The sequence below is a fragment of the Artemia sp. Qi Xiang Cuo genome, chromosome 10 (genome assembly GCF_049724085.1).
Source record: "Artemia sp. Qi Xiang Cuo chromosome 10, ASM4972408v1, whole genome shotgun sequence".
NCBI classification, from domain to species: domain Eukaryota; kingdom Metazoa; phylum Arthropoda; class Branchiopoda; order Anostraca; family Artemiidae; genus Artemia; species Artemia sp. Qi Xiang Cuo.
This window is the reverse complement of record NC_142803.1, coordinates 18,200,865-18,226,271: the sequence shown is the minus strand read 5'-3', so window position 1 is coordinate 18,226,271 and position 25,407 is coordinate 18,200,865. Positions and strand designations below refer to the sequence as shown.

At 32.5% G+C, this 25,407-nt stretch overlaps 2 protein-coding genes across 3 annotated transcripts in view; one reads left to right on the top strand and one right to left on the bottom strand.

Annotated features, from left to right (window-relative positions):
- Nucleotides 1-25,407, top strand: part of LOC148947534 (DNA mismatch repair protein Msh6-like) — a 281,626-nt gene that overhangs the window by 187,032 nt on the left and 69,187 nt on the right. The window contains exon 13 of the mRNA XM_089095293.1: nucleotides 3,923-4,182. Coding sequence (XP_088951419.1) covers nucleotides 3,923-4,182 — 260 coding nt within the window. The remainder of the gene's footprint in view (nucleotides 1-3,922; nucleotides 4,183-25,407) is intronic.
- On the bottom strand, nucleotides 13,411-20,776 carry LOC148947536 (uncharacterized). 2 transcript variants are annotated; one of them, XM_089095295.1, is made up of 2 exons: nucleotides 20,629-20,776; nucleotides 13,411-14,462 (listed from the first exon to the last, which is right to left on the bottom strand). In XM_089095295.1, exon 2 carries the CDS (start codon nucleotides 14,454-14,456, stop codon nucleotides 13,557-13,559), a length of 900 nt encoding a protein of 299 aa, XP_088951421.1. In that variant the 5' UTR covers nucleotides 14,457-14,462; nucleotides 20,629-20,776; the 3' UTR covers nucleotides 13,411-13,556. The 2 variants fall into 2 exon arrangements, with proteins under 2 accessions (XP_088951421.1, XP_088951420.1); XM_089095294.1 differs by lacking the exon at nucleotides 13,411-14,462 and adding an exon at nucleotides 15,397-16,480 and having other exon boundaries at nucleotides 20,629-20,765.

The window sequence follows — 25,407 nt, the reverse complement described above, 5'->3', positions numbered from 1 at the left end:
CGCGCAACAGGTGCAACTGGTGTTAGTTTTTTGGTGCAACTAAACAAACTGGTGCAGCTAAACGTGCAACAGGTGCAACTGGTGTTAGTTTGTTGGTGTAACTAAACAAACTGGTGCAGCTAACCGTGCAACAGGTGCAACTGGTGTTAGTTTGTTGGTGCAACTAAACAATCTGGTGTAGTTAAACGTGCAACTGGTGTTAGTTTGTTGGTGTAACTAAACAAACTGGTGCAGCTAAACGTGCAACAGGTGCAACTGGTGTTAGTTTTTTGGTGCAACTAAACAAACTGGTGCAGCTAAAAGTGCAACTGGTGTTAGTTTGTTGGTGCAACTAAACAAATTGGTGCAGCTAAACGTGCAACAGGTGCAACTGGTGTTAGTTTGTTTGTGTAACTAAACAAACTGGTGCAGCTAAACGTGCAACAGGTGCAACTGGTGTTAGTTTGTTGGTGAAACTAAACAAACTGGTGTAGCTAAACGTGCAACAGGTGCAACTGGTGTTAGTTTGTTGGTGCAACTAAACAAACTGGTGTAGCTAAACTTGCAACAGGTGCAATTGGTGTTAGTTTGTTGGTGCAACTAAACAAACTGGTGTAGCTAAACGTGCAACAGGTGCAACTGGTGTTAGTTTGTTGGTATAACTAAACAAACTGGGATAGCTAAACGTGCAACAGGTGCAGCTGGTGTTAGTTTGTTGGTGTAACTAAACAAACTGGTGCAGCTAAACGTGAAACAGGTGCAACTGGTGTTAGTTTGTTGGTGCAACTAAACAAACTGGTGTAGCTAAACGTGCAACAGGTGCAACTGGTGTTAGTTTGTTGGTGTAACTAAACAAACTGGTGTAGCTAAACGTGCAACAGGTGCAACTGGTGTTAGTTTGTTGGTGTAACTAAACAAACTGGTGTAGCTAAACGTGCAACAGGTGCAACTGGTGTTAGTTTGTTGGTGAAACTAAACAAACTGGTGTAGCTAAACGTGCAACAGGTGCAACTGGTGTTAGTTTGTTGGTGCAACTAAACAAACTCAGTAGAGCTACCGGAGAGGAGGACAACAAAGGCTCTTAGCTTTTTGTAGGAAACTTTTTACATGAGGATTTTAATGTAAAAAAAATTGCATACAAAATCAGTGCTTATCTGAGGAAATTATTCAGTACGGTATGTAGTATTAACTGCAGTTTATATACTGGAGTAGCAATGGACATCCTAAACTCTGATTGTGGTTGGAGTTTAGGAGCTTAGTACTGGAGATCTACTGACATTATTCCCTTACTCAAGAGGGTTTTGGGTTTATTTGCTGCTATATTTTAGATTTTAATGTTAGGTTGTATTATCTAAAGGAGAGTCTAAATTTGGAAAAACTGGAGAAAAATAGAGCTGGAGAAATTGAGAAAGAAATAGAAAAACTGGTTGGGTAGTTTTTCTCAAATTTTGACAATTCGATTTTGCTATGAATGAATTAAGTAACATCAAAATCACGATCTATCAACACATCGGGTTTCACCTGTTATCGAAATCACCACAGAAACGGATATGTTTGTCCCAAAATTATCTTTTTTTTTATGTTTTGTTTCCCCCCCCCCCTTCTATCTTTGAAACAATGGTTAGTCTCTGGCTTGTGTATCCTATTCCACCTCTCATCTAGGAAGGAGGTCACACAAAGGTTGGTCTTCATTACTTCCTATGGAGTGCCTTTGCTGGTCTAACCCTTTGGAAAATAGCCACTACAGGAACGTCTCTCATATTTGAATGATTAATGCGAAATTATGAGATTAGTATTTTTGTTCTGGACACCATAATATGGACCCCATATATGGACGGAATGTTGATAGCCTTCTTGAGTCCACTCGTGCATGATAATATATTTTGCCTGTTTTTTTTTATGAACATTTGGGAAGAAATTATCCGTTTACCGAAAAACTAATTTAAACTGCGACACAGCACGAATGTTGAGGCAGGGTTGCCACCAGTTCTTGTCGAAGTGATAAAAAAAAGTGCTAGTACCATCATTTTTGAAGGAGATTTTGACGGAGAAATAAAGGAGGATCGATTTCGAGGAGGGTCAGAACGTCTTGACATTAGAGTCTTTTGATATTAGAAGTCAATAATATAATATCGTCTGATATTATATTATTGATAATGCAAAACTGTTAAGTCAAAATTGAAAACTGAAATAAGGCAAAACTGAAACAAAACAATTATTTAATTAAATTAAAAAAGTAATTAAATAAAATTTTCAATTATAATATTAATTAATTAAGCATTTAATTAAATGGAATAAACTCCTAATGGTTTTTTTGCCTAGCGGATTTTGACGCAAATTTTGAGGGACGAATAAATAGAAAGAGTTCTGTGTATGTGACAAAAAACTAACTGGATGGTTTTTAGCTGACTATTGAAGACTGAAAGAAATTTTTTTTATGACAGTCTTGTGATAAATAAAAGTTCAAATAGGGATAAAATCCTTTTAATAGACAGTATTTCACAAACAGTGATAGAAATTCTTTTCTTGATTGATTGAGAAATTTCAAGAAATTATTCTTTATTATTTGAATTAAAATTATTTGAATATTATTAAAATGAAATTATTTGAATTAAAAAAAAGAGAAAAAGTGCAAATTCATGTTTTTGGGTTATATATATTCCTACGATTATTTCTTAAACCACATTAGTGTGCCATAACGTAAAGAAAGAAAAACGATCAAAAATGAGGGTTTTAAAGACCAAACGAAAATACTGAAAAAACACACAAAGCGAATATTTCGAGAGGACAAATGCCTCTCTTCTTCAGCGCGAAACGAAAAAATATAAGCAAGGAAAGTGCCGAGGAAAAAACCAAACAAAACAAACGTGGAAAGTCAATTTGAAAAAAAAAACAATGAAAAAACCCGAAAAATTGAAAGATGAATAAATAATAACTAAAATTTAATTCAGTTTTTTCGTTTGGCGTTTAAAAACCCCAATTTTGATCTTTTTTTTTCTTTATGATATATTCCTACATTTCTTTTGCACAAGTTGTAAAGGTAGTTGGAAACCCTGGAGCATCAATAAAATAGCTTTGGTATTGTAGATGAACCTCATTTCATTTCAGGAATTTATGAGGAGAAATAGTATTTCATAGAAGAAACAAGATTAAAGTGCTACAAAAAATGTTAAGGATGCAGATTCTTGCCCCCTCTCCTCAAAATTTTGAAATTGTTCCTAAATTTTCATGTAGTTTTCTTAAAATTCATTTATTTTGACGTTTTTCACAAGTTGGGTCCCTTTTGGGATGTTGCCTCCTACTTCAACCCTAAATTCAGCGTGCGTTCATGATAACGTTTATATCGAAATTATAGTCTTTGTCTGGAGAATGTTTCTGATGTAAATCTCCTATTGAATGTTATATATTATAGCTACCCCATCCCTCCAGAAACCCCTCAAAGAAACCTAATGAATTAGCAAAATGTAAGATTTGAAAGTGATGTAATATTTTAAGCCCACTATCAGTATAAACCCTAATGACCACCCCATCCCAGTACTGCAACAAACAGGGAGGCATACTGAAATATTTGTATAATGCCATTAGATTAGAAGCCCCAAATCGGCCAACCTGGCCGGATGGGAGTTAAGCAAGTAAAATAAGTATCAGCACAAAAGCCCAAATTCCTTTTGTGGGCTCTCCCTCCCCCCCCCCCCCGCCAAAAAAATGGACTTAATTTCGAAAATGGAACTCTGGAATTTCAACAAGTAGAAATTCTTCGCATGTTATGAAGTAAGATTCGTATTATTGTAATGTTTAGCTCAGAACAGGGCACAAATTTCAGTGTTGCTGCTGGTACTTCCACATCCAGGATTTCACCTGATGGGGGAGCCTGAGGGTAATACTTTCTGGGGGATGGTAAAACTCTACAAAAAATTAATAACACCAACTCGTATTGTTTCAGGTGTGAGAGAAGACATGACATCCAAGGTGTTGAAAAATGTATTAACCGAAACAGAAGAAGGGGGACAATTTCCAGTGCTTGCCCAGACTTTGAAAGAATTGAGTGAAGCTTTTGATCAAAGCAAAGCCAAGTCAGAAGGGAAAATTGTTCCTAGAAAAGGTGCTGATGCTGAATATGATGAAGCAGTGGAAGGTATTGCAGAAATTCAACTTAGGCTTGACCAATACCTAAAGGAACAACAGAAAGTTTTTGGTTGCAAGGTAAATCACCTATTATCTTTTTTTTTTTTTTTTTTTTTTTTTTTTTTGGTGGATACTTAAGGTAACTGTGGGAAATAGTAGGCGACGAGAAGTAACTCAACGCTTTTGTCTAAAATATTTGTTTAATTTAAGACTTAGAGATACTACTGCTATTACTAACAACTCATTTGAGTATCAAGCCTCCTGGAGCCAAAAGAGCTGCTTATTATTGTTATTTATTGCTGCTCTCCTACGAAAATTTCATTTTCACTCCATAATTGAAATTGAGTCTTAATGGAATTAGCTTTTGGCATTGTCTACAACTGGAGTTTCCACGGAAGGAGAATTACGATTTCGCCAAAATAATAATAATACTAATAATGTGTTTTAAAGCTTTTAAGCCATGCTAAAAAAAATAGTATATATAGCAGCATCAAGCTGATATATATTGTAGTATAAAAAAATAGTATATATAGCAGCATCAACCTGATATATATATTGTAGTATAAAAAAATAGTATATATAGAAGCATCAAGCTGATGTATATTGTAGTATAAAAAAATAGTATATATAGCAGCATCAAGCTGATATATATTGTAGTATAAAAAATAGTATATATAGCAGCATCAAGCTGATATATATTGTAGTTTAAAAAAATAGTATATATACCAGCATCAAGCTGATATATATTGTAGTATAAAAAAATAGTATATATAGCAGCATCAAGCTAATATATATTGTAGTATAATAAAATAGTATATATAGCAGCATCAAGCTGATATATATTGTAGTATAAAAAAATAGTATATATAGCAGCATCAAGCTGATATACATTGTAGTATAAAAAATAGTATATATAGCAGCATCAATCTGATTTATATTGTAGTATAAAAAAATAGTATATATAGAAGCATCAAGCTGATATATATTGTATTATAAAAAAATAGTATATATAGCAGCATCAAGCTGATATATATTGTAGTATAAAAAATAGTATATATAGCAGCATCAAGCTGATATATATTGTAGTATAAAAAAATAGTATATATACCAGCATCAAGCTGATATATATTGTAGTATAAAAAATATTATATATAGCAGCATCAAGCTAATATATATTGTATTATAAAAAAATAGTATATATAGCAGCATCAAGCTGATATATATTGTAGAATAAAAAAAAATAGTATATATAGCAGCATCAAGATGATATATATTGTATTATAAAAAATAGTATATATAGCAGCATCAAGCTGATATATATTTTAGTATAAAAAAATAGTATATATAGCAGCATCAAGCTGATATATATTGTAGTATAAAAAATAGTATATATAGCAGCATCAAGCTGATATATATTGTTATATAAAAAATAGTATATATAGCAGCATCAAGCTGATATATATTGTAGCATAAAAATAGTATATATAGCAGCATCAAACTGATATATATTGTAGTATAAAAAAATATTATATATAGAAGCATCAAGCTGATATATATTGTATTATAAAAAAATAGTATATATAGCAGAATCAAGCTAATATATATTGTAGTATAAAAAATAGTATATATAGCAGCATCAAGCTGATATATATTGTAGTATAAAAAAATAGTATATATAGCAGAAACAAGCTTATATATATTGTATTATAAAAAAATAGTATATATAGAAGCATCAAGCTGATATATATTGTAGTATAAAAAATAGTATATATAGCAGCATCAAGCTGATATATATTGTAGTATAAAAAAATAGTATATATAGCAGCATCAAGCTGATATATATTGTAGTATAAAAAATAGTATATATAGCAGCATCAAGCTGATATATATTGTAGTATAAAAAAATGGTATATATAGCAGCATCAAGCTAATATATATTGTAGTATAAAAAAATAGAATATATAGCAGCATCAAGCTGATATATATTGTAGTATAAAAAATATTATATATAGCAGCATCAAGCTGATATATATTGTATTATAAAAAATAGTATATATAGCAGCATCAAGCTTATATATATTGTAGTATAAAAAAATAGTATATATAGCAGCATCAAGCTGATGTATATTGTAGTATAAAAAAATAGTATATATAGCATAATCAAGATTATATGTATTGTAGTATAAAAAATAGTATATATAGCAGCATCAAGCTGATATATATTTTATTATAAAAAAATATTATATATATCAGCATCAAAATAATATATATTGTAGTATAAAAAATAGTATATATAGAAGCATCAAGCTGATATATATTGTAGTATAAAAAATAGTATATATAGAAGAATCAAGATGATATGTATTGTAGTATAAAAAATAGTATATATAGCAGCATCAAGCTGATATATATTGTAGTATAAAAAAATAGTATATATAGCAGCATCAAGCTGATATATATTGTAGTATAAAAAAATAGTATATATAGCAGCATCAAGCTGATATATATTGTAGTATAAAAAATAGTATATATAGCAGCATCAAGCTGATATATATTGTAGTATAAAAATAGTATATATAGCAGCATCAAGCTGATATATATTGTAGTATAAAAAATAGTATATATAGCAGCATCAAGCTGATATATATTGTAGCATAAAAAATAGTATATATAGCAGCATCAAGCTAATATATATTGTAGTATAAAAAAATAGTATATATAGAAGCATCAAGCTGATATATATTGTAGTATAAAAAATATTATATATAGCAGCATCAAGCTGATATGTATTGTACTATAAAAAATAGTATATATATCAGCATCAATCTGATATATATTTCATTATAAAAAAATAGAATATATAGCAGCATCAAGCTGATATGTATTGTAGTATAAAAAATAGTATATATAGCAGCATCAAGCTGATATATATTGTAGTATAAAAAAATGTTATATATAGCAGCATCAAGCTAATATATATTGTAGTATAAAAAAATAGCATATATAGCAGCATCAAGCTGATATATATTGTAGTATAAAAAATATTATATATAGCAGCATCAAGCTGATATATATTGTAGTATAACAAATAGTATATATATCAGCATCAAGCTTATATATATTTTAGTATAAAAAAATTCTATATATATAAGCATCAATCTGATGTATATTTTCTTATAAAAAAATATTATATATATCAGCATCAAGATGATTTATATTGTCGTATAAAAAATAGTATAAATAGCATCAACAAACGGATTTATTTAGTAGTATAAAAAATAGTATATATATCAGCATCAAACTGATATATATTGTAGCATAAAAAAATAGTATATATAGCAGCATCAAGCTAATATATATTGTAGTATAAAAAAATAGTATATATAGCAGCATCAAGCTGATATATATTGTAGTATAAAAAATAGTATATATAGCAGCATCAAGCTGATATATATTGTATTATAAAAAATAGTATATATATCAGCATCAAACTTATATATATTTTATTATAAAAAAAGAGTATATATAGCAGCATTAAGCTGATATATTTATTATTATAAAAAAATATAATATATACCAGAATCAAGATGATATGTATTGTAGTATAAAAATAGTATATATAGAAGCAGCAAGCTGATATATATGTTAGTATAAAAAATTGTATATATAGCAGCATCAAGCTGATATATATTGTAGTATAAAAAATAGTATATATAGCAGCATCAAGCTGATATATATTGTAGTATAAAAAAATAGTATATATAGCAGCATCAAGCTGATATATATTGTAGTATAAAAAATATTATATATAGCAGCATAAATCTAATATATATTTCAGTATAAAAAAATAGTATATATAGCAGCATCAAGCTTATATATTTTTTAGTACAAAAAATAGTATATATAGCAGCATCAAGCAGATATATATTGTAGCATAAAAAAATAGTATATATAGCAGCATCAAGCTAATATATATTGTATTATAAAAAAATAGTATATATAGAAGCATTAAGCTAATGTATATTGTAGAATAAAAAAAAATATTATATATAGCAGCATCAAGATGATATATATTGTAGTATAAAAAATAGTATATATAGCAGCATCAAGCTGATATATATTGTAGTTTAAAAAAATAGTATATATACCAGCATCAAGCTGATATATATTGTAGTATAAAAAAATAGTATATATAGCAGCATCAAGCTGCTATATACTGTAGTATGTTTGAATTTACCGACTTTGCATATGTTTTTTTGTCTGTTTTAGCACAGTCTGTTTTATATGAAACTATATATTGTACATATAGTTATAGCAGCATCAAGCTGATATATATTGTAGTATAAAAAAATAGTATATATAGCAGCATCAAGCTGATATATATTGTACTATAAAAAATAGTATATATAGCAGCATCAAGCTAATATATATTGTAGTATAAAAAAATATTATATATAGCAGCAACAAGCTGATATATATTGTAGTATAAAAAATAGTATATATAGCAGCATCAAGCTGATATATATTGTAGTATAAAAAATAGTATATATAGCAGCATCAAACTGATATATATTGTAGTATAAAAAATAGTATATATAGCAGCATCAAGCTGATATATATTGTAGTTTAAAAAAATAGTATATATACAAGCATCAAGCTGATATATATTGTAGTATAAAAAATAGTATATATAGCAGCATCAAGCTGATATGTATTGTACTATAAAAAATAGTATATATAGCAGCATCAAGCTGATATATATATTAGTATAAAAAAATAGTATATATAGCAGCATCAAGCTGATATATATTTTAGTATAAAAAATAGTATATATAGCAGCATCAAGCTGATATATATTGTAGTATAAAAAAATAGTATATATAGCAGCATCAAACTTATATATATTGTAGTATAAAAAATAGTATATATAGCAGCATCAAGCTGATATATATTGTAGTATAAAAAAATAGTATATATAGCAGCATCAAGCTGATATATATTGTAGTATAAAAAATAGTATATATAGCAGCATCAAACTGATATATATTGTAGTATAAAAAAATAGAATATATAGCAGCAACAACCTTATATATATTGTAGTATAAAAAATAGTATATATAGCAGCATCAAGCTGATATATATTGTAGTATAAAAAATTGTATATATAGCAGCATCAAGCTGCTATATGCTGTAGTATGTTTGAATTTACCGACTTTGCATATGTTTTTTTGTCTGTTTTAGCACAGTCTGTTGTATATGAAACTATTTTTTGAGAATGGCTTAACAGCTTTAAAACACATTATTAGTATTATTATTATTTTGGCGAGATCGTACTTCTCCTTTTGTGAAAACTCCAGGAGTTGTAGATAGAGCCAAAAGCTAATTTCATTAAGATTCAATCTCAATTATGGAGTGAAAATAAAATTTTCGTCTTTCATTCATACATTAAAATCGTTGGAGACCAGCAAAATAACATTTAAAAACTTGGAATGTGACATAAAGCTTAATTAATACAGGAGGGACATATCATCAGCAAGTTAATCATCAAAAGAATTCATTTTAGCATCAAGCTGCCTGGAGCCAAAAGAGGTGCTTATAATTTTCCTTCACTCCAATTTTACGCTCGGATTTTCACTTTTAACAACCCCCCCCCCCTCTTCTATGAATTTTAAATGTCCCTTACAGCCTTTATTATCACTTCTTCGAACCCGTTCAAGAACATCCAGGTTTTTTTTTGGCCGCAGAGCTGCTTATGATACCCCTTTACTCCAATCAAGTCGTAGTTTTCTCTTTCCCCCTCCCATGTAGTTTCAATGTCCCTTAAAGATTTTATTATCGCCTCTTCGAACCCGTTCAAAACACCCACCTTTTTTTCATCGTCGCCCAAAATGCATGATTTTTCATCCTTCTTCCATAAAATATGACTTTGAGGAAATGTTGAGTAAACATACTTGGTTTTAAAATCAAAGATGTTTGACCCAAAATGGAAAATTCATGATCGCAAGGGATCTATGTATCTTAAGAGATTTTTGAAAAATTTGAAGGCAAGCCAATTGGTGCGAAACTACCATGATAATGGACAACTACTAGGGGGCTTCCAGGGCACAAGGCATGAAGAGGTGAAATGGTCGGTAAGTGTGCATCTAAGCTTGCAGTGCCAGGATGGACAAACGGATACCGAAGAGAGACCTCTAATAGGTACGATAGTCAGTTTCCATGCTACCTAAGGTGAGCTGCGTTGGTAAAGGTAAGTCTGGGACACTTCAACTTCCTAAGCCAACCTGTCAACGATATTTGATCCTTTTTTGGATTAACTAGTAATTAATTAATTAAAAATTAATCCAACTATTAACCATGACCAGGTTACTTTTTACTGTTATTATTCAGTATAATTATTTACTATGTAACTATTTAGCAATTATCTTTTGAAGTTACCAGGCTGTGAGGAAATGATGGCAAATGTTGTATTTTGATCCAGTCATTAATTAATTAATTATAAAACAATCAGTCTATCAACCATTGCCGTGTAATTACTTACTATTACTATTTACTATAACTATTTAGCAATTGTCTTTTGAAGTTGACAAATTGAAAAGAAAGTGATGAAAAATACTGTATTTCAATTACAGCAATAAGTAATCAATTACAAATTAATCAATCTATCAATCATTACCATGTAGTTATTTACTATTATCTTTTTACCAGATAATCGCTTAGTAGTTCTCCGTTGAAGTTACCAGGTTGTGACAAAATGATGATAAATACTGTATTTTAATTGATCCAATTAGTGACTAGTTAATTACAAATTAATCAATCTATCAATCGTTACTACGTCGTTGCTTAATATTTATGTTTACCATATTTATCATATGCATTAATTATCTATTTTCGACGTAACACCTTTAAATTGGGTGTTCTTTTCTAAGACCACACTGTCGTTCTATGGCGAACAAATAAACTTTCAAATGGGGATAAATCCATTTATTTAGACAGTGAAAAAACAGGTACAAAAGTTCAGACATTTCGATCAGACTTTTTTACAGCGACCGTATTTCTACTGATGACGGTCGCTTTATGTGTGATCGAAATATCTGGACTTTTGTACCTGTTTTTTTCACTGTGTGAATAAATGGATTTATCCCCATTTGAAAGTTTATTTGTTCGCATTAATTACCATGTGCATTGTCCAGTCATGTCACTAACATAACCAAATAGCCTCTCATCTCCAAGCTTTTATTGACAGCAGGCTAACAAAGAAGCCTGCTTTTTATCACATCTTTTATATTATTTAAGTTACTACATATTAGGGATTATAACTTTCGTTAGCTTTAAGGCTAAGGAATTTATTGCAACGCTGGTGACAAATCAAAGTATTTTACTTTTGTTTTCAATTTACTGAATACTTTGCCAGCATATGAATGAATCTTTCCTATAGGGTCGGGGGTCAAAATAGGTTCCAATTTCAGATTAATATTTTATTATCTTGGAGGTTTTTTCTTGCCGATCTTTGAGGGAGGAGGGGATTACCCCTCTGTTCTTGCAAGTTTGACGGCTTTTTCGGCTCGCAATGATTAGTTACGATTGGAAATCTAATTCACTTGTTTTTCTGTCGCCCATATCTTTTGTGTGGTCATTTGTATTATTGTACAACTTGGCTTTATACATTATTACATGTCCCTTGTTCTTGTTTCGGATTTTTATTACCCATTATTTCATTTCTTTGGTTCAGATGCCATATATAAACCAGAAAGATTTTTTGATAACGTCTTGCCTTATTTTTCTGGCGTTAGTTTTAAAGTAACATTTAATGATGATAGTGATGAAAAAATAACAAAATTTACCACTTGTGTTTTTGGACTGACGTCATTTATACGTTAAGTTCGATGTTATTTATTTACCACTTGGATTTTTAGATTAACATTATTTATATGTTCAGTTCGATGTTATTTATATATAACTGAACCCTCCTTAAAAGCTATCCTCCTCCATACCCTCCTTCTTAAAATATTCAAGATCCCTCTTCCTTGCACTAAGACTCCTGGCAAGTATGTAAATTTGTGAAGGTCTAGACACTACAGTCTTGAATACAATTTGAATGCATCAAATGTGTATGGGGTATGTCAAATCGGTGTATATCGGTGTATGTCGTATCAATGGTGTATGTAGAATCGGGTATATGAAAAACGATTAATTTATGCTGGATAAGTGCTATGGATTGTAAGCAGTAGAAATTAGAAATGTAAAAAAATGTAAATTTACATTATCTCAGTCAAAACTTCTTTTTCTTTTTTTACAATAATCGTGATTTTCCATTTTCTAGTGAAAACTTAAAATCAATAACTTATTTAATGTCATAGCAACATTGTGTATTTCGCTTTTAGAGCAATAGAAGAAAATTCGCAGTTATTTTCCTGGAATTATTTTCCTAGAGTCGTTTTTCAGGAATTATTGCTATTAGAGCAATGAAAAATATTCGCAGTTATTTTCCAGGAAATTATTCCAGTAAATAAACAAAGTGTTTCTAGGAATTGATAGATCTTTAGATTCGTAAATGTTCAAAGAAGTTTTTTACGAATCTATATATTGAGTCAGGGGCTTACACATGACTTAAGTTTGGCAGGCACTCCTTCTAAAAAAAACCACCAAAATGTATGGAAGGCACAAAAAGCTTTTGGAAAAATAATAAAATTTATGATATTCTAGAGGAAATGGTGCGGGGATAAAGCCTTCTCTCCCCTATTTGCCTTTCATTATAAATGTTTTAAGCCTCTTGCTGTGAACTTATACAAAAATTTACTGTGGCAAAAGACACCTTCGAAAAAAAAACACCGAATGTATCGAAAATATAAGAAAATATCGAAAAAATAGTAAAATTCATGGTATTTTTGAGGAAAATGGCTTGGGGATAAAGCTTTCTCTCCCATCTGCATTTCAGTATAATATTTAAACTCTCCTGTTGTGCAGAAAAAAACGTGCTCCCTCCCCTCTGGAGTGACCCCCTTTTAAGGTTTTTATCATCCTCCCCTCTTGTGTGACCCCTCTTCCCTCAATGCAAGAGATATCTTGGTAGGAATACAATCAACATCATCTTCTGAGTTTGATCTATGTAAAGAGTTAACAGTCGATTGCACAGAAGAACTTCTTAACATCTTAACTCCCTCCCTCCCCTCTAAAATGTGCTCCCACCCTCCCCTCCCTCCTCCCTAAAATGGGCTCCCTCCCCTCTCGTGTGACCCCCTTTTTTTTAAGATATTTCCTACAAAAATAGGACGACGACCCAGTCCTTCTCATTATTGTTCTTCAATGTACATAATCCATATTTGTATTTGAATAATTTACCATAACAACATGCTTAAATTACTTCTTCAAAGAAAAATTAATTTGAAGAATAGCTTTGCAGCCTCGAATAAATCATCAGATACCATGTTTTCCATTACGCCACTCTCTGGACTTTAACCATTCAAATCAATATGGGTGGTTGACTTAGACTCATAAGGACCTTCTACCATTTGATTATAATACAGAAGCTTTCCGCTGGAATCAATTGTTTCGTCAATATAGACTTTTGTACAACCAGTATGATCACATAGTTGATGAACATCATCAAGTTCGTATTTTGAAATTTTATGTGTTTTATCGCCATCTCTTTCAATACTGACAGTTGGCGTTGGGTATCTCATCCGATAACCGTTTGGCCACAAAAAAAGAGGGAGTGGTAAAGGGTTTACGTTAGAAGAAACTTTTTGTGGTGGATTAGCGCTTCCAGTCAAAGTTGACACTTCTGGAGAGGATGACTTGCAAGGGTGGTGAAGTTTTGGTAGATCATCAGTCCTCTTAGGTAGGTGACCAGTTTCCATATATGCTTTACGCTTAAGTTTGCCAACTATATATTCCAGCTCATCGAGAATTGAAAGTTGTTGCATCATCTTTCTCAAGTATAAGTCATTGGATGCTCTATAAGGGTTTTGATCAAACGAGTACAGCGCAGAATATCCTTTTGGTTGGAAGTTATCCCATAATGGCTGCGGAAGCAGAACTGCTTCATCGGTGAACATTGGATCGGAAAATCGACTCACGACTGGTTGTTTAAGAGCTAGAGAATGCCAGTCTCTATTGCCTGCTTTTTTTCGCCATTTCTCAATCATTGGTCTAAATGGAGGCATTTTGAAAGCTGTCTTTTTGGAGGGAAACTGTCTCATAGTTACATGGCTGGCTGGTGATGAACGACTTATAAGCTGTCTGTTTAGGTTGGTCCATGGTACTGCCTGACTTGCGTCGTAAGATCTTTCCTGGATACTTGCGCTTGCGCAGATAGCTACGAGAAGAAGTAGCTGTGGTAACACCAAGCTCATCCTTTCCTGAAAACACAATTGTTATGAATTATAATTTATTAATGCCTTTTATTTTTTGGTAGAATCCTTTTAAAACTAATAATACTGTATTAAACTTTTTGATTCCCTTTTTTTCGATTTAGTCAAAAAAAAATTCAGTCTTCCTCCTACTCTTTTTTTGTCGTTATAGCTACCAATATTGTAACTATATTATATATACTATAACAATATTATAATTATAACTACTATCAATACATACGTATTGATAGTAGTTTTTTATTTTCCTCAGTATAGTCTTATTTTTGTAAGGCCAAATACTAGTTATTGAACTTTGAAACACGGTTTATTATTTTAGTTAGTTTGATTCACAGTCTACTAAATTTAAAAAAGAATACCATTGGGTAGTGCAGAATATTCATTTTGAAAACATTTTTTTCTATTTAAACAGTATTACCATCTAATTTTCAAGTGCCCCAAAGTATATATTCTCCGCCCACATATTACTGGCCACCACTAACAGCCACACACATATATATATATATATATATATATATATATATATATATATATATATATATATATATATATATATATATATATATATATATATATATATATATATATATATATATATATATATATATATATATATATATATATATATATATATATGCATATATATGTTATATGTAGTATATATTCTGTGCTCACCAATGCTTGCACCTTGTGCAAGCCGTTTTCTTTATATTAAATTTCTTTTGTTGTCAAAAGAAAAAAAGAACACTTTATATTAATTATACACATGTTTTTATTCAAATAAGTTGTTTTTTTACGTAATTTTTTTTATTTAGTTTAAGTAGAATTCCCTCTCAGAAATTAGGGCATTTAGATACGTCACACTTGAGTGAAGCATGGAATAACTTAAATTGTTTCGCTAGAGAGAATGAATCGTGCTTATAAATAAACCTTAGCATTTTATTTTAAATGATGATTTATAAAATAAATTTGAATGAAGTAAACCCAGTGGGTATATTCATTTAAAAAAAGTTGTCATCGTCCATGAATTCCTCTGGGGACTCCAGTACGTTTCCAGAACCCATTGTAGCCAGCAGACCTTCGTTAAGACTGCCTCCATTTACGTTAATGTTGAATGTTGATTGAGTTCCATCAGGATTTTCTATGGTCTGGTGTGAAAAATAAATTTTCCCGTTAGGATCGAGGCTGCTCGGGTTTTCTATAATTGTTGCGTCATTGCAAATCTTTGTGCCATCTTCCAGGTCTACTTTACATGTCTTGAGCTGCGTGTTGTCATCTTTACACGGTTTATTTGGACGATTTTCCGGATAGTTGCTTGGAAAGTACATTGGGACAAGACCTACAGGACCTGCATACGGAGATATTAAAGGTACTCTAGACGGTATAGGACTTGGGGCTAAAGCTGCCATCTGTAGAGGATATGGCGTATATTGCTGGTAAGGGTCCATTAGGATTTCAGGAGTTGGCTGCTGCATGGTCATGGCCAACTGACCGTTGTATACTTTCTGTTTTAGCCTGTATATAAGGTATTCCAACTTATCCAGTATTGTTGGTTCTTTGACTGGCATTGGTAGCCTGTAAAGCCAATAGGGGTCAGTGTACCTTTGAACCGGGAGTTCATCCCAAATCGGCTCTCTAAGTGTATAAACCTCATTGGGTCTGTATCTGTCATTTAATTTTCGGGGCGGAAGGCCTGTAGAGGATGGTATCCTCATTGGAGGTGCTTTTTTCCACTGTCTATTCCCACTGGCAGGCATCCACCGCCTATTTATCGACTTTTTGCGTGGTTTATCCATTCGGGGCCTTGATTGCATCTTTGGAGTCATTTTTTTGGTAGGGAATTGCCTCGTAATTACAGCACTTCTTGGTGGCATTGGGCTCAGCCGTTTAGTCCATGTTTCTTCTTGATTTTCTATTCCTTGATTTTGGTGTTTCTCGGGTACATCACTTGCGCTTGCGCAGATAGCAACAATAAGTAGCAGCTGTGGCACTACCAAGGTCATATTTTCCTGAAAACATAATTACTGTTACACATGAATTGTTGATATTAATGACAGTGCTTACTGGAATTAGTACTTAATTGCTTTCCTTCCGGTGATAGTTAATTATAACTGATATCATTGACTATGCTTAGGCTGCGTTTAGATTTGAGGCATATGGACGCATAATCGAACATTTGTACGACTAGTCAAGAAACCAGCATTTTGACGACTATTGTGGTTGACGAAATGTAGCTTTTCCTGTTAAATAATGATGAATGGATGGTACTTATCGGATCGGACTTCAGTTCTGGTCAGAATTGATTTTTTTTTTTTGTTTTTTTTTTTTGTTTGATTGATTTTTCAATCATTCAGTTCTGTTTTTTTTTTTTTTTTTTTTTTTTTTTTTTTTTTTTTTTTTTTTTTTATATATATATATATACTGGGATGTTTTTGACTGAGAATTGATTTTTTTTCTGTTTGATTGATTTTTCAATCATTCAGTTCTGTTTTTTTTTTTTTTTTTTTTTTTTTTTTATATATATATATACTGGGATGTTTTTGACTAAGAAGTCAGATTCAACCTCTTAGGAGGTTTTCTTCTATGCAACTTGGTACGCTAAATTCAAAAGGATGATCAGATTCGTTTCAGGTCCCAAAGTTCTGCTCAATATCCTGCAAAGTCTCTTTTCTGCCTAAAACGCCGAAATCTCCACGGAAAAAATTACAAGGGGGTTGTATTCTTATTATTACCAATTTTTAAATGTTATGTTCAAAGTTCCCAAGGAAAACTTTCATAACCAAATTAAGTTTTTGTACAGTGTAACTGTTGGAATTGGTGATGTGCAACCTAATACAACCGTTTATATCTTAAAAGACTAGGAAAAACTGGGAACTCAATTTTTAATTTTAACTCAATTTTTTAATGGGAAAGATCTCTTTGTCCTGACATCCTTGGCAGGTTTTGGTAGTAGTAGGCATAATATTCAGAAATGGAAATGTGGGTGAAAAATTAAGCTAAAAACATATGGCACTAAAGAGCTTAAGAAGGTGTAGCTTCTCTTTGAAGGTGTAGTTGCCTTTAAAATCAGTATTTTGTTAATGCTTAAATTTATATGGACGAAAAACGTTGTCAATTTTATCTAATTGGGTTTGCGTATTCATTTTCACGGTTCAACGTGATAACAATGACGAAAATGTGATACTACCTCAATTGTGATAACTCCACAATTTTGAAACATAAAATTGCGTTTTCTGGTATGAATGGAGCTAAGATGGGATCAGGAGTTTTTTTTTCTCATTTTGATGTCCTTGAGTACCAAAAAGACTTGGTTACTCCAATTACCAACTTCGGTCAAAATAAAAGATTGTGAAATATGTACTGTGGTTTAGGAATATTGATATAGCAATGCTAGTGTCACATTTATAATCAGCAACCCAAGAAATCTTTTAATACCAGATTTAACGAGTATCAGACCAAAGCATTAAGTACAATTTGTATGCATATTGCTCAATATTGAACGATTTGTAGTAACGAAATGTAAGTAAAGAGCGAAATGTATTTATTGTAACCTAAACTCCAAAAAACGGAATTTTCGTAACGAAAACATATCAGAATATCTTTTCAGAATCAGAATATCTCCAAAAACAGAATATCTTTTTACGGCGTTTTAAAATAAACAAAATTCAGTAAAATTATCATAACGTATAAGAAGATAAGCGACTGAGAAAGTTTGTGCAATTTGAGACTCACATTAAGGGGAGCGACTTAGATGAAAATTGCATCATCAGCATGTCCAAGAACTGAACTGTGGAAGTTTGAAGCTCCTATGTGCAAAAACAAGAGATTTTTTTATGGTGATCGTATCCGATAAATGAGGAGGACTGCTGCCCCCAGCACCCACTCTTTACGCCAAAACTTGACTTGCATCGCTGCCGACCAGTTATATAGGTAAGGCAAAAGGTCAGTGGGTCTTATGTGGAGGGTTGAAACCCTCCACATAAAACCCAAGAATACAAGGATTGTTCATGGCAATCCTTGGAAAATCCCCCTGGGCACTTACCCCCGTAAGAAGTTCCATCTGGAAATTTTCCCCATGGAAAATTTCACCCCTCCAGTATACCTCCTGCATATGCAAAATTGAGCAGAAAAAAGGAAAATATGACCAATAAAATAATGAAAAAAAGAAGGGATTTTGGGATACTCTACCTATATTAAAAAAATATATAGGCAGAATATATTGTGTAGAATGTCCTATTGCATTTATTTTTGCATTTCATTTCTTTTAATTCTTTTTTCTTCTTTTGAGAAACTCCATATAGAAGAACCTTATAGAACCATATAGTCTGCCTATGTTTTGGAATATAGGAGAATGTCCCCATAATTACTTCTTTTCTTTATTTGTTCTATTTGCCGTAATTTCCTTTTGGCAGCTTAATTTTACATGTGGGGTAGTTTTTCGGGAGGAATATTCCGTGGAGGGAGGTGAATTTTCCGCCGGGAGAACTCTTTGGGGAGAATACGGCTAACACCCTTCTCATATTTTATATTATACCGAATACGATATTAAAAAATAACAAATTAAACAAAAATAAAGTTTTTCGAATGAAAATAAATATCAACATTAAAACTAAAAAGAACGGAAATTATCCTTTATATTCCGAGCGCTGTGCCTCAACTTTCTGTTTTTACCATAAAGTCTGACTTTTTCCACCAATGCTTCTATAAAAAATGTTCTAATGGAAGAGTACTACTGTTGCTACCAACAAGTCACTGCAGCACCACGCAACCTGAGGTCAACATAGCTGTGCGATCTACGTCCTTCCTAGTCTATTTTAAGCCTCCTATTTACACCCTCCTAAGAAGTTTCGATTTCTTTTAAATCCTTTCTTACGACCTCTTCCTACTCCACTTGGGGACGACCGTTTGGCCCTCCACTACATCTAGGGCCATTCATTTGGCCCTAGATGGATAGCTGAAAAGGACGATATTTGGCAATCTGTCATCCGTCATCCGCAAAACCTGTCCAAGCCATCTCAGCACTTATCACGCACGCTAGCCCAAGCACGCACTCAGATTTTTTGGTTGGGGGGGGGGGAGGGGGGGGTGTAATAAAAAAAAAGGAATTTTATTTTATAATTTGAATGAGAAGTGTACAGAAATTCAGGAAACTTTTGGTTATCCGGGAAGTGACCCCCTTCCACCCCTTTCCCCCGAAGTTGTCCGATCAAAATTTATAGATAGCCATTTTGTTCATCATAGTCGAAAGATCTAATAATTATGTCTTTGAGGATGAATTAACCCCCCACAGACCCAGGGGAAAGACTGCAAGCTATGAACTTTGCCAATTGTTTAAATATAGTATTGGTTATTGGGAAGTATACAAATATTATTCCGAAGGGAGGGGGGTGAATTTTTTTGGCGGGGGGGGGGGGTGTTTACCTGGGAGGATATTTCCGTGAGGAATTCTTCGTGGGGAAAGGGAGTTTTCCATGTAGAGATAGCCGATATCCCAGCAATATTTAAAAATGATCAGAAGTTAAATATAAAAAAAACAAGTTTTTTCAACTGAAAGTAAGGAGCAACATTAAAACTTGAAAAGGGCAAAAAATATTACGTATATGTGGGGGCTTACCCCCTCCTCAATTCCTCACTCATTACTCTAAACATCTTTTAGAACTTTTACGAAAGCGTCAAAGTTTAGAATAAAGAGCGAGGTATTGAGGAGGGGTGACCCCTCATTTACATAATATTTTTTTTTCGTTTTAAGTTCTAATGTTTTTCCTTACTTCAGTTGAAAAAACTTGTATTTTTTATTTAATTATCGACAAAATTGGCTTATTGTTCTGACAAAAATAAATAAAATGGTTATTTTTGGTGGTAAAAAAAAATGTATTCATCATTTTTGGCCCTTATCATAACTTTCGGGGGATGTTCTTGTGACGACTGTACAAAGTTAAGAGTTGATTAAGCAACTTAACAATGACAAAAAAAACCTTTTACAATCATAAAAAGTGGACTAGGTTAGATTGGCCTTTGAAAGGATGTGATTGTATAACTAACCCTGGAACAATTTTTCCTGATCTTATAAGAGTTTTAGACCTTAATATAAAGGTAAAATAAATAAAACTATTGCATTTTTTCTTTAATTTTTGTTTAAAGTGAAAAAAGCTCTTACCTTGGTTATTCCAGCAGCTTGCAAAAGAAATATGCAACTGTTTATTTATGGTCTTTTGTACAAATTTATGGACACGTTTGTGAAATCCAGGTGTTTTTGTTTTCCTCAAAAATTAAACTAAATTAACACTTGATATCTGGCATAAACTGGAATAGTACGTCAGATATACTGTCACTCTGACATTTAATAGTATTTGGAAAATTATGTATTATTAGGAGTGTTCCAGTTTCTTAAAAGAATTTTTACCTTTTCCCCTAGCCAGGTTATACTCAAGTAATTTAGGCATTCAAACTGTATTTGAAACCCAAAAGTCTAAAGAAAAACTACTTTGTAAAGAAATTTCATCTTCTTGTTTTTCTATTAAATTCATGGCAAAATTGTTTTATGTAATGGAGAAAATTATTTTATGTAATATATAAATGGAGATCAAATATATAGAACTATATTGTGCAAATAAAAATATAATAGGAGTCTGCTAGGATACAAGACAGAACAAGGATAAAAGTGCTTTAAGAAATTAGCTGTTGTGTACCACATCTGGGTAGAAAAATATACACTTATTTTTTTTAATTCTTGTTTATTGGTATAACACAGTTTGATTTGAACGATGTTGGCACAATCTATTATTTATTATTATTTTTATTTTTTTAAATATTTTTTTCTTTAGACTAAGGCACTTTGTATCAAAGGAGTTGTCGTAGAAACTTCGAAAAGGGCTCATTAGATGGAAAATTGGAGTGGCTTGTGCCCTTTTTAGTAGTCGAAAGTGATTGGAAGGCAACCATTTTCCCAAACACATCCAATCAAAATTTTTCGATAGCCATTTTGTTCAGCGTAGTTGATATCCATATAGAAATTATGTTTTTAAGGAGGACACTCCCCCACAGCCGTCAGGACAAGGGTTGTGCCCTGGGGGCATATAAGGTTTTTTATAGAAAGCGTTGTCGTAGAAACTTCAAAAAAGGCTCATTCGATTGGAAATTCAAAGGGCTAGTGCCCTTTTTAATAGTCGAAAGTGATTGGAGGGCAACTAGCCCCCCTCTCACGCCCACCTTTTCCCCAAACCCTTCCAATCAAAATTTTGAGATAGCCATTTTGTTCAACGTAGTTGAAAGTTCGGGAAATTAGGAAATTAGGATGACAACCCCCCCCACAGCCCTCAGGGCAAGGGTTCTAAGTTATGCCCTGGGAGGCATATGAGGTTTTTATAGCAAATTTTGTCGTAGAAACTTAAATAAGGACTCATTTGATTGGAAATTGAAATGGCTAGCGCCCTTTTTAATAGTCGAAAGTGATTGGAAGGCATTTAACACCCCTTCCACGCCAACCATTTATCCAAACACGTCCAATCAAATTTTTGAGATAGCCATTTTGTTCAAAGTAGTTGAAAGGTCCGGAAATTATATCTTTGAGGATGACACTCCCCCCCCCCCCACAGCCCTCAGGGTAAGGGTTGTAAGTTGTGCCCTGGGGGCATATAAGGTTTTTATTGAAAGCTTTATCATAGAAACTTGAAAGGGGGCTCATTCGGTTGGAAATTCAGAGGGCTAGTGCCCTTTGTAATAGTCGAAAGTGATTTGAGGGCAACTAAACCCCCTCTCACGCCCACCTTTTCCCCAAACACATCCAATAAATTTTTTTAGATAGCCATTTTGTTCAACGTAGTTAAAAGTTTTAGAAATCAGGTGTTTAAGGATGATAACCCCTCAGCGCCCTCAGGAAGGGGTTTGAAGTTATGCACTGGGGGCATATAAGGTTTTTATAGATAGTGATGTTGTAGAAACTTCAAAAAGTGGTCGTTCGATTGGAAATCAGAAGGGCTTGTGCCCTTTTTAATAGTCGAAAGTGATTGGAGGATAAATAAAACCCCACTCACACCCACCATTTCCCCAAACACATCCAATCAAAATTTTGAGATAGCCATTTTGTTCGACGTAGTTAAAAAGTCCGGAAATTATGTTTTTGAGGATGACACTCACCCCTCCCTCACAGCCCTCAGGGCAGGAGTTGTAATTTATGCCCTGGGGGCATATATGGTTATTTTTATAGAAATCGTTGTAGTAGAAACTTCAAAAAGGAATCATTTGATTGAAAATTGAAAGGGCCTTTTTAATAGTCGAAAGTGATTGGAGGGCAAGTAACCCACCTCCCACGCCCACCATTTCGCCAAACACATCCCATCAAAATTTTGAGATAACCATATTGTTCAACGTAGTTGAAAGGTCTGGAAATAATGTCTTTGAGGATGACAACCCCCTCACAGCCCTCAGGTCAAGGGTTGTAAGTTATGCCATGGGGCATATAAGGTTTTTATAGAAAGTGTTGCCATAGAAACTTCAAAAAAGGCTCATTTGATTGGAAAAGGGCTAATGCCCTTTTAATAATCGGAAGTGATTGGAGGGCAACTAACCCCCCTCTCAAGACCACTATTTCCCCGAACACATTAAAATTTTGAGAAGGCAATTATCTTCAACGTAATTGAAAGGTCCGGAAATTATGTCTTTGAGGAAGACAACCCCGTCACAGCCCTCAGGGCAAGGGTTGTAAGCTATGCCCTGAGGGCATATAAGGTTGTTATTGAAAGTGATGTCTTAGAAACTTCAAAAGGGCTCATTCGATTGGAAATTGAAAAGGGCTAGTGCCTTTTTTATTAGTTGAAAGTGATTGGAGAGCAACTAACTCCTCTCTCACGCCCATCATTTGCCCAAACACATCCAATCAAAACTTTGAGATAGCCTTTTTGTTTAACGTAGTTCAAAGTTCTGGAAATTAGGTCTTTGAGGATGACAACCCCCTCACAGCCCTCAGGGCAAGGGTTGTAATTTATGCCGTGGGGGCATATAAGGCGTTATAGATAGCGTTGTAGAAACTTAAACGGGCTCATTCGATTGGAAATTGAAAGGGCTAGTGCCCTTTTTAATAGTCGAAAATGATTGGAAGGCTTCACATTTTTATGGTAAAGACCGATGTGGTTTTTTTTTTTTTTTTTTTTTTTTTTTTTTGTTTTTTTTTGTTTAGACCGGGACTGTTCGTACCGAGGGATCTGTCATAGGAACTCCAGAAAGAGTTTATTCGATTGAAAATAAAAACGGCTAATGCCCTTTTTAGTAGTCAAACGGGATTGAAAGTCAACTAATCCCCCTTCCACACCCACCTTACTATTTGCCCATTATGTTTAAAAACTAAATGTTGCCTTAAGATTAAATCAAAATGCACTGTGTTACTGCTAATTCCCAATAAGGCATCTCAGCAGTATCCCAAGAACGACTGAGGGTATGTTCAAACTTTGGGGGCTACTTTTGCTCTTAAAATTTAACCAAATCAAAATAGCGTAAGTGTATCCAATCTATCAAAGAAAGTAAACAGGTTTTTTTTTTTTTTTGCGAATGGTATCTAGTGTTCTATTTCAGGTCAACTAGAGGAGGTATGAAACTAAATTAAACATTACTATTTGTGTCTAGATTTTTCAAAGGGCGTATGTTGTTAAAAATTGCTGAAAATTTTTCTCCAGCATACAACTAGGAGGCTAAACTATAAATTCTTAAAAAAAAAAAAAAGATTTAAAAGTATTATTTTCTTTTTCCCTGAAAACACTGTCAATACAAAACGAACAGAAATTAATTAAAAAACGTTTTCCACAAAATAAGTTTTTCAAGTAAAGAACTCCATTAAACCAAAAATTAGCAAAAATAAAATCAAATATTCTACAAAGCGTGAAACTGCCACATATCAGCATCGACAAATAAATGAAACCCAAAACGAACAGAAATAACCGAGTCAAACTCAAAACGAGCAGAAATTAACATGAGTAGGGCTCAAAACCCCCATGCCTTCCCAAGGCCTGAACATAATTTGCACTTTACTGAAATAAATACAAATGAATGTGCATTGTCAGTTTAATATACATGTACTGATATTTAATAATCAAAATGTCAGTATTTGCTGATTTTTATTAAAGTTATAAAAATAAAAACATTTATATTTTTTCAGCAAAGTGCAAATTACATAAATATATATATATATATATATATATATATATATATATATATATATATATATATATATATATATATATATATATATATATATATATATATATATATATATATATATATATATATATATATATATATATATATATATATATATATATATAGTCCATCACTCTGTAGTGCCACAGAGTTGCCCGGCTATTGTAAAAAATTACTGCCAGATCCTCTCCAAATTAAACTTGTCGGCTTTCATACAGAAGATATGCTTAAACAGGATTTGGTTCCTAGTCTCTTTCAATTTAATCTTTATAACCGCTATTTACTGTTCATTGAAACTTGGTTAACTCCTGTCACAGTAGATGCAATAACATTGGTTAGGAAAGAGGGATTCCATGTTTTTTCGATTCTCTTCACGCAGACTGGATGGTCTCAGAAATCTAGGGGAGGATCATTGAATCGTAAAATAATGGTTCTGTTATACTTTTATAATAGTCAAAATAGACAAGAGGACAACAAGCTACCCTTTGTGCTCCCACACACTCTCGAAGGCTCGCAAGATATCGGAATAGGATGTTGATGTAACAGGTTTAATCAGAGTATTAAAAATTAAAATGTAAAAAAAACACGTCCGAAAAACGAATCAGAGCATACTACATGCAGATCTTTAGCTGGATGCAGCAAAACTATTTTTGGTTTTGCTGCATAGTTTTGCTGCATAAAGGAAAACTATTTTTGGTCTGCTTTGATCTCTTTGAAACTACTTTTGTCTCTTGGCTAAATTAAGCCT

Bases quoted from the DNA above. Each gene is read 5' to 3' on its own strand.
- LOC148947536 (XM_089095294.1), bottom strand. From the start codon at position 16,474: ATGACCTTGGTAGTGCCACAGCTGCTACTTATTGTTGCTATCTGCGCA.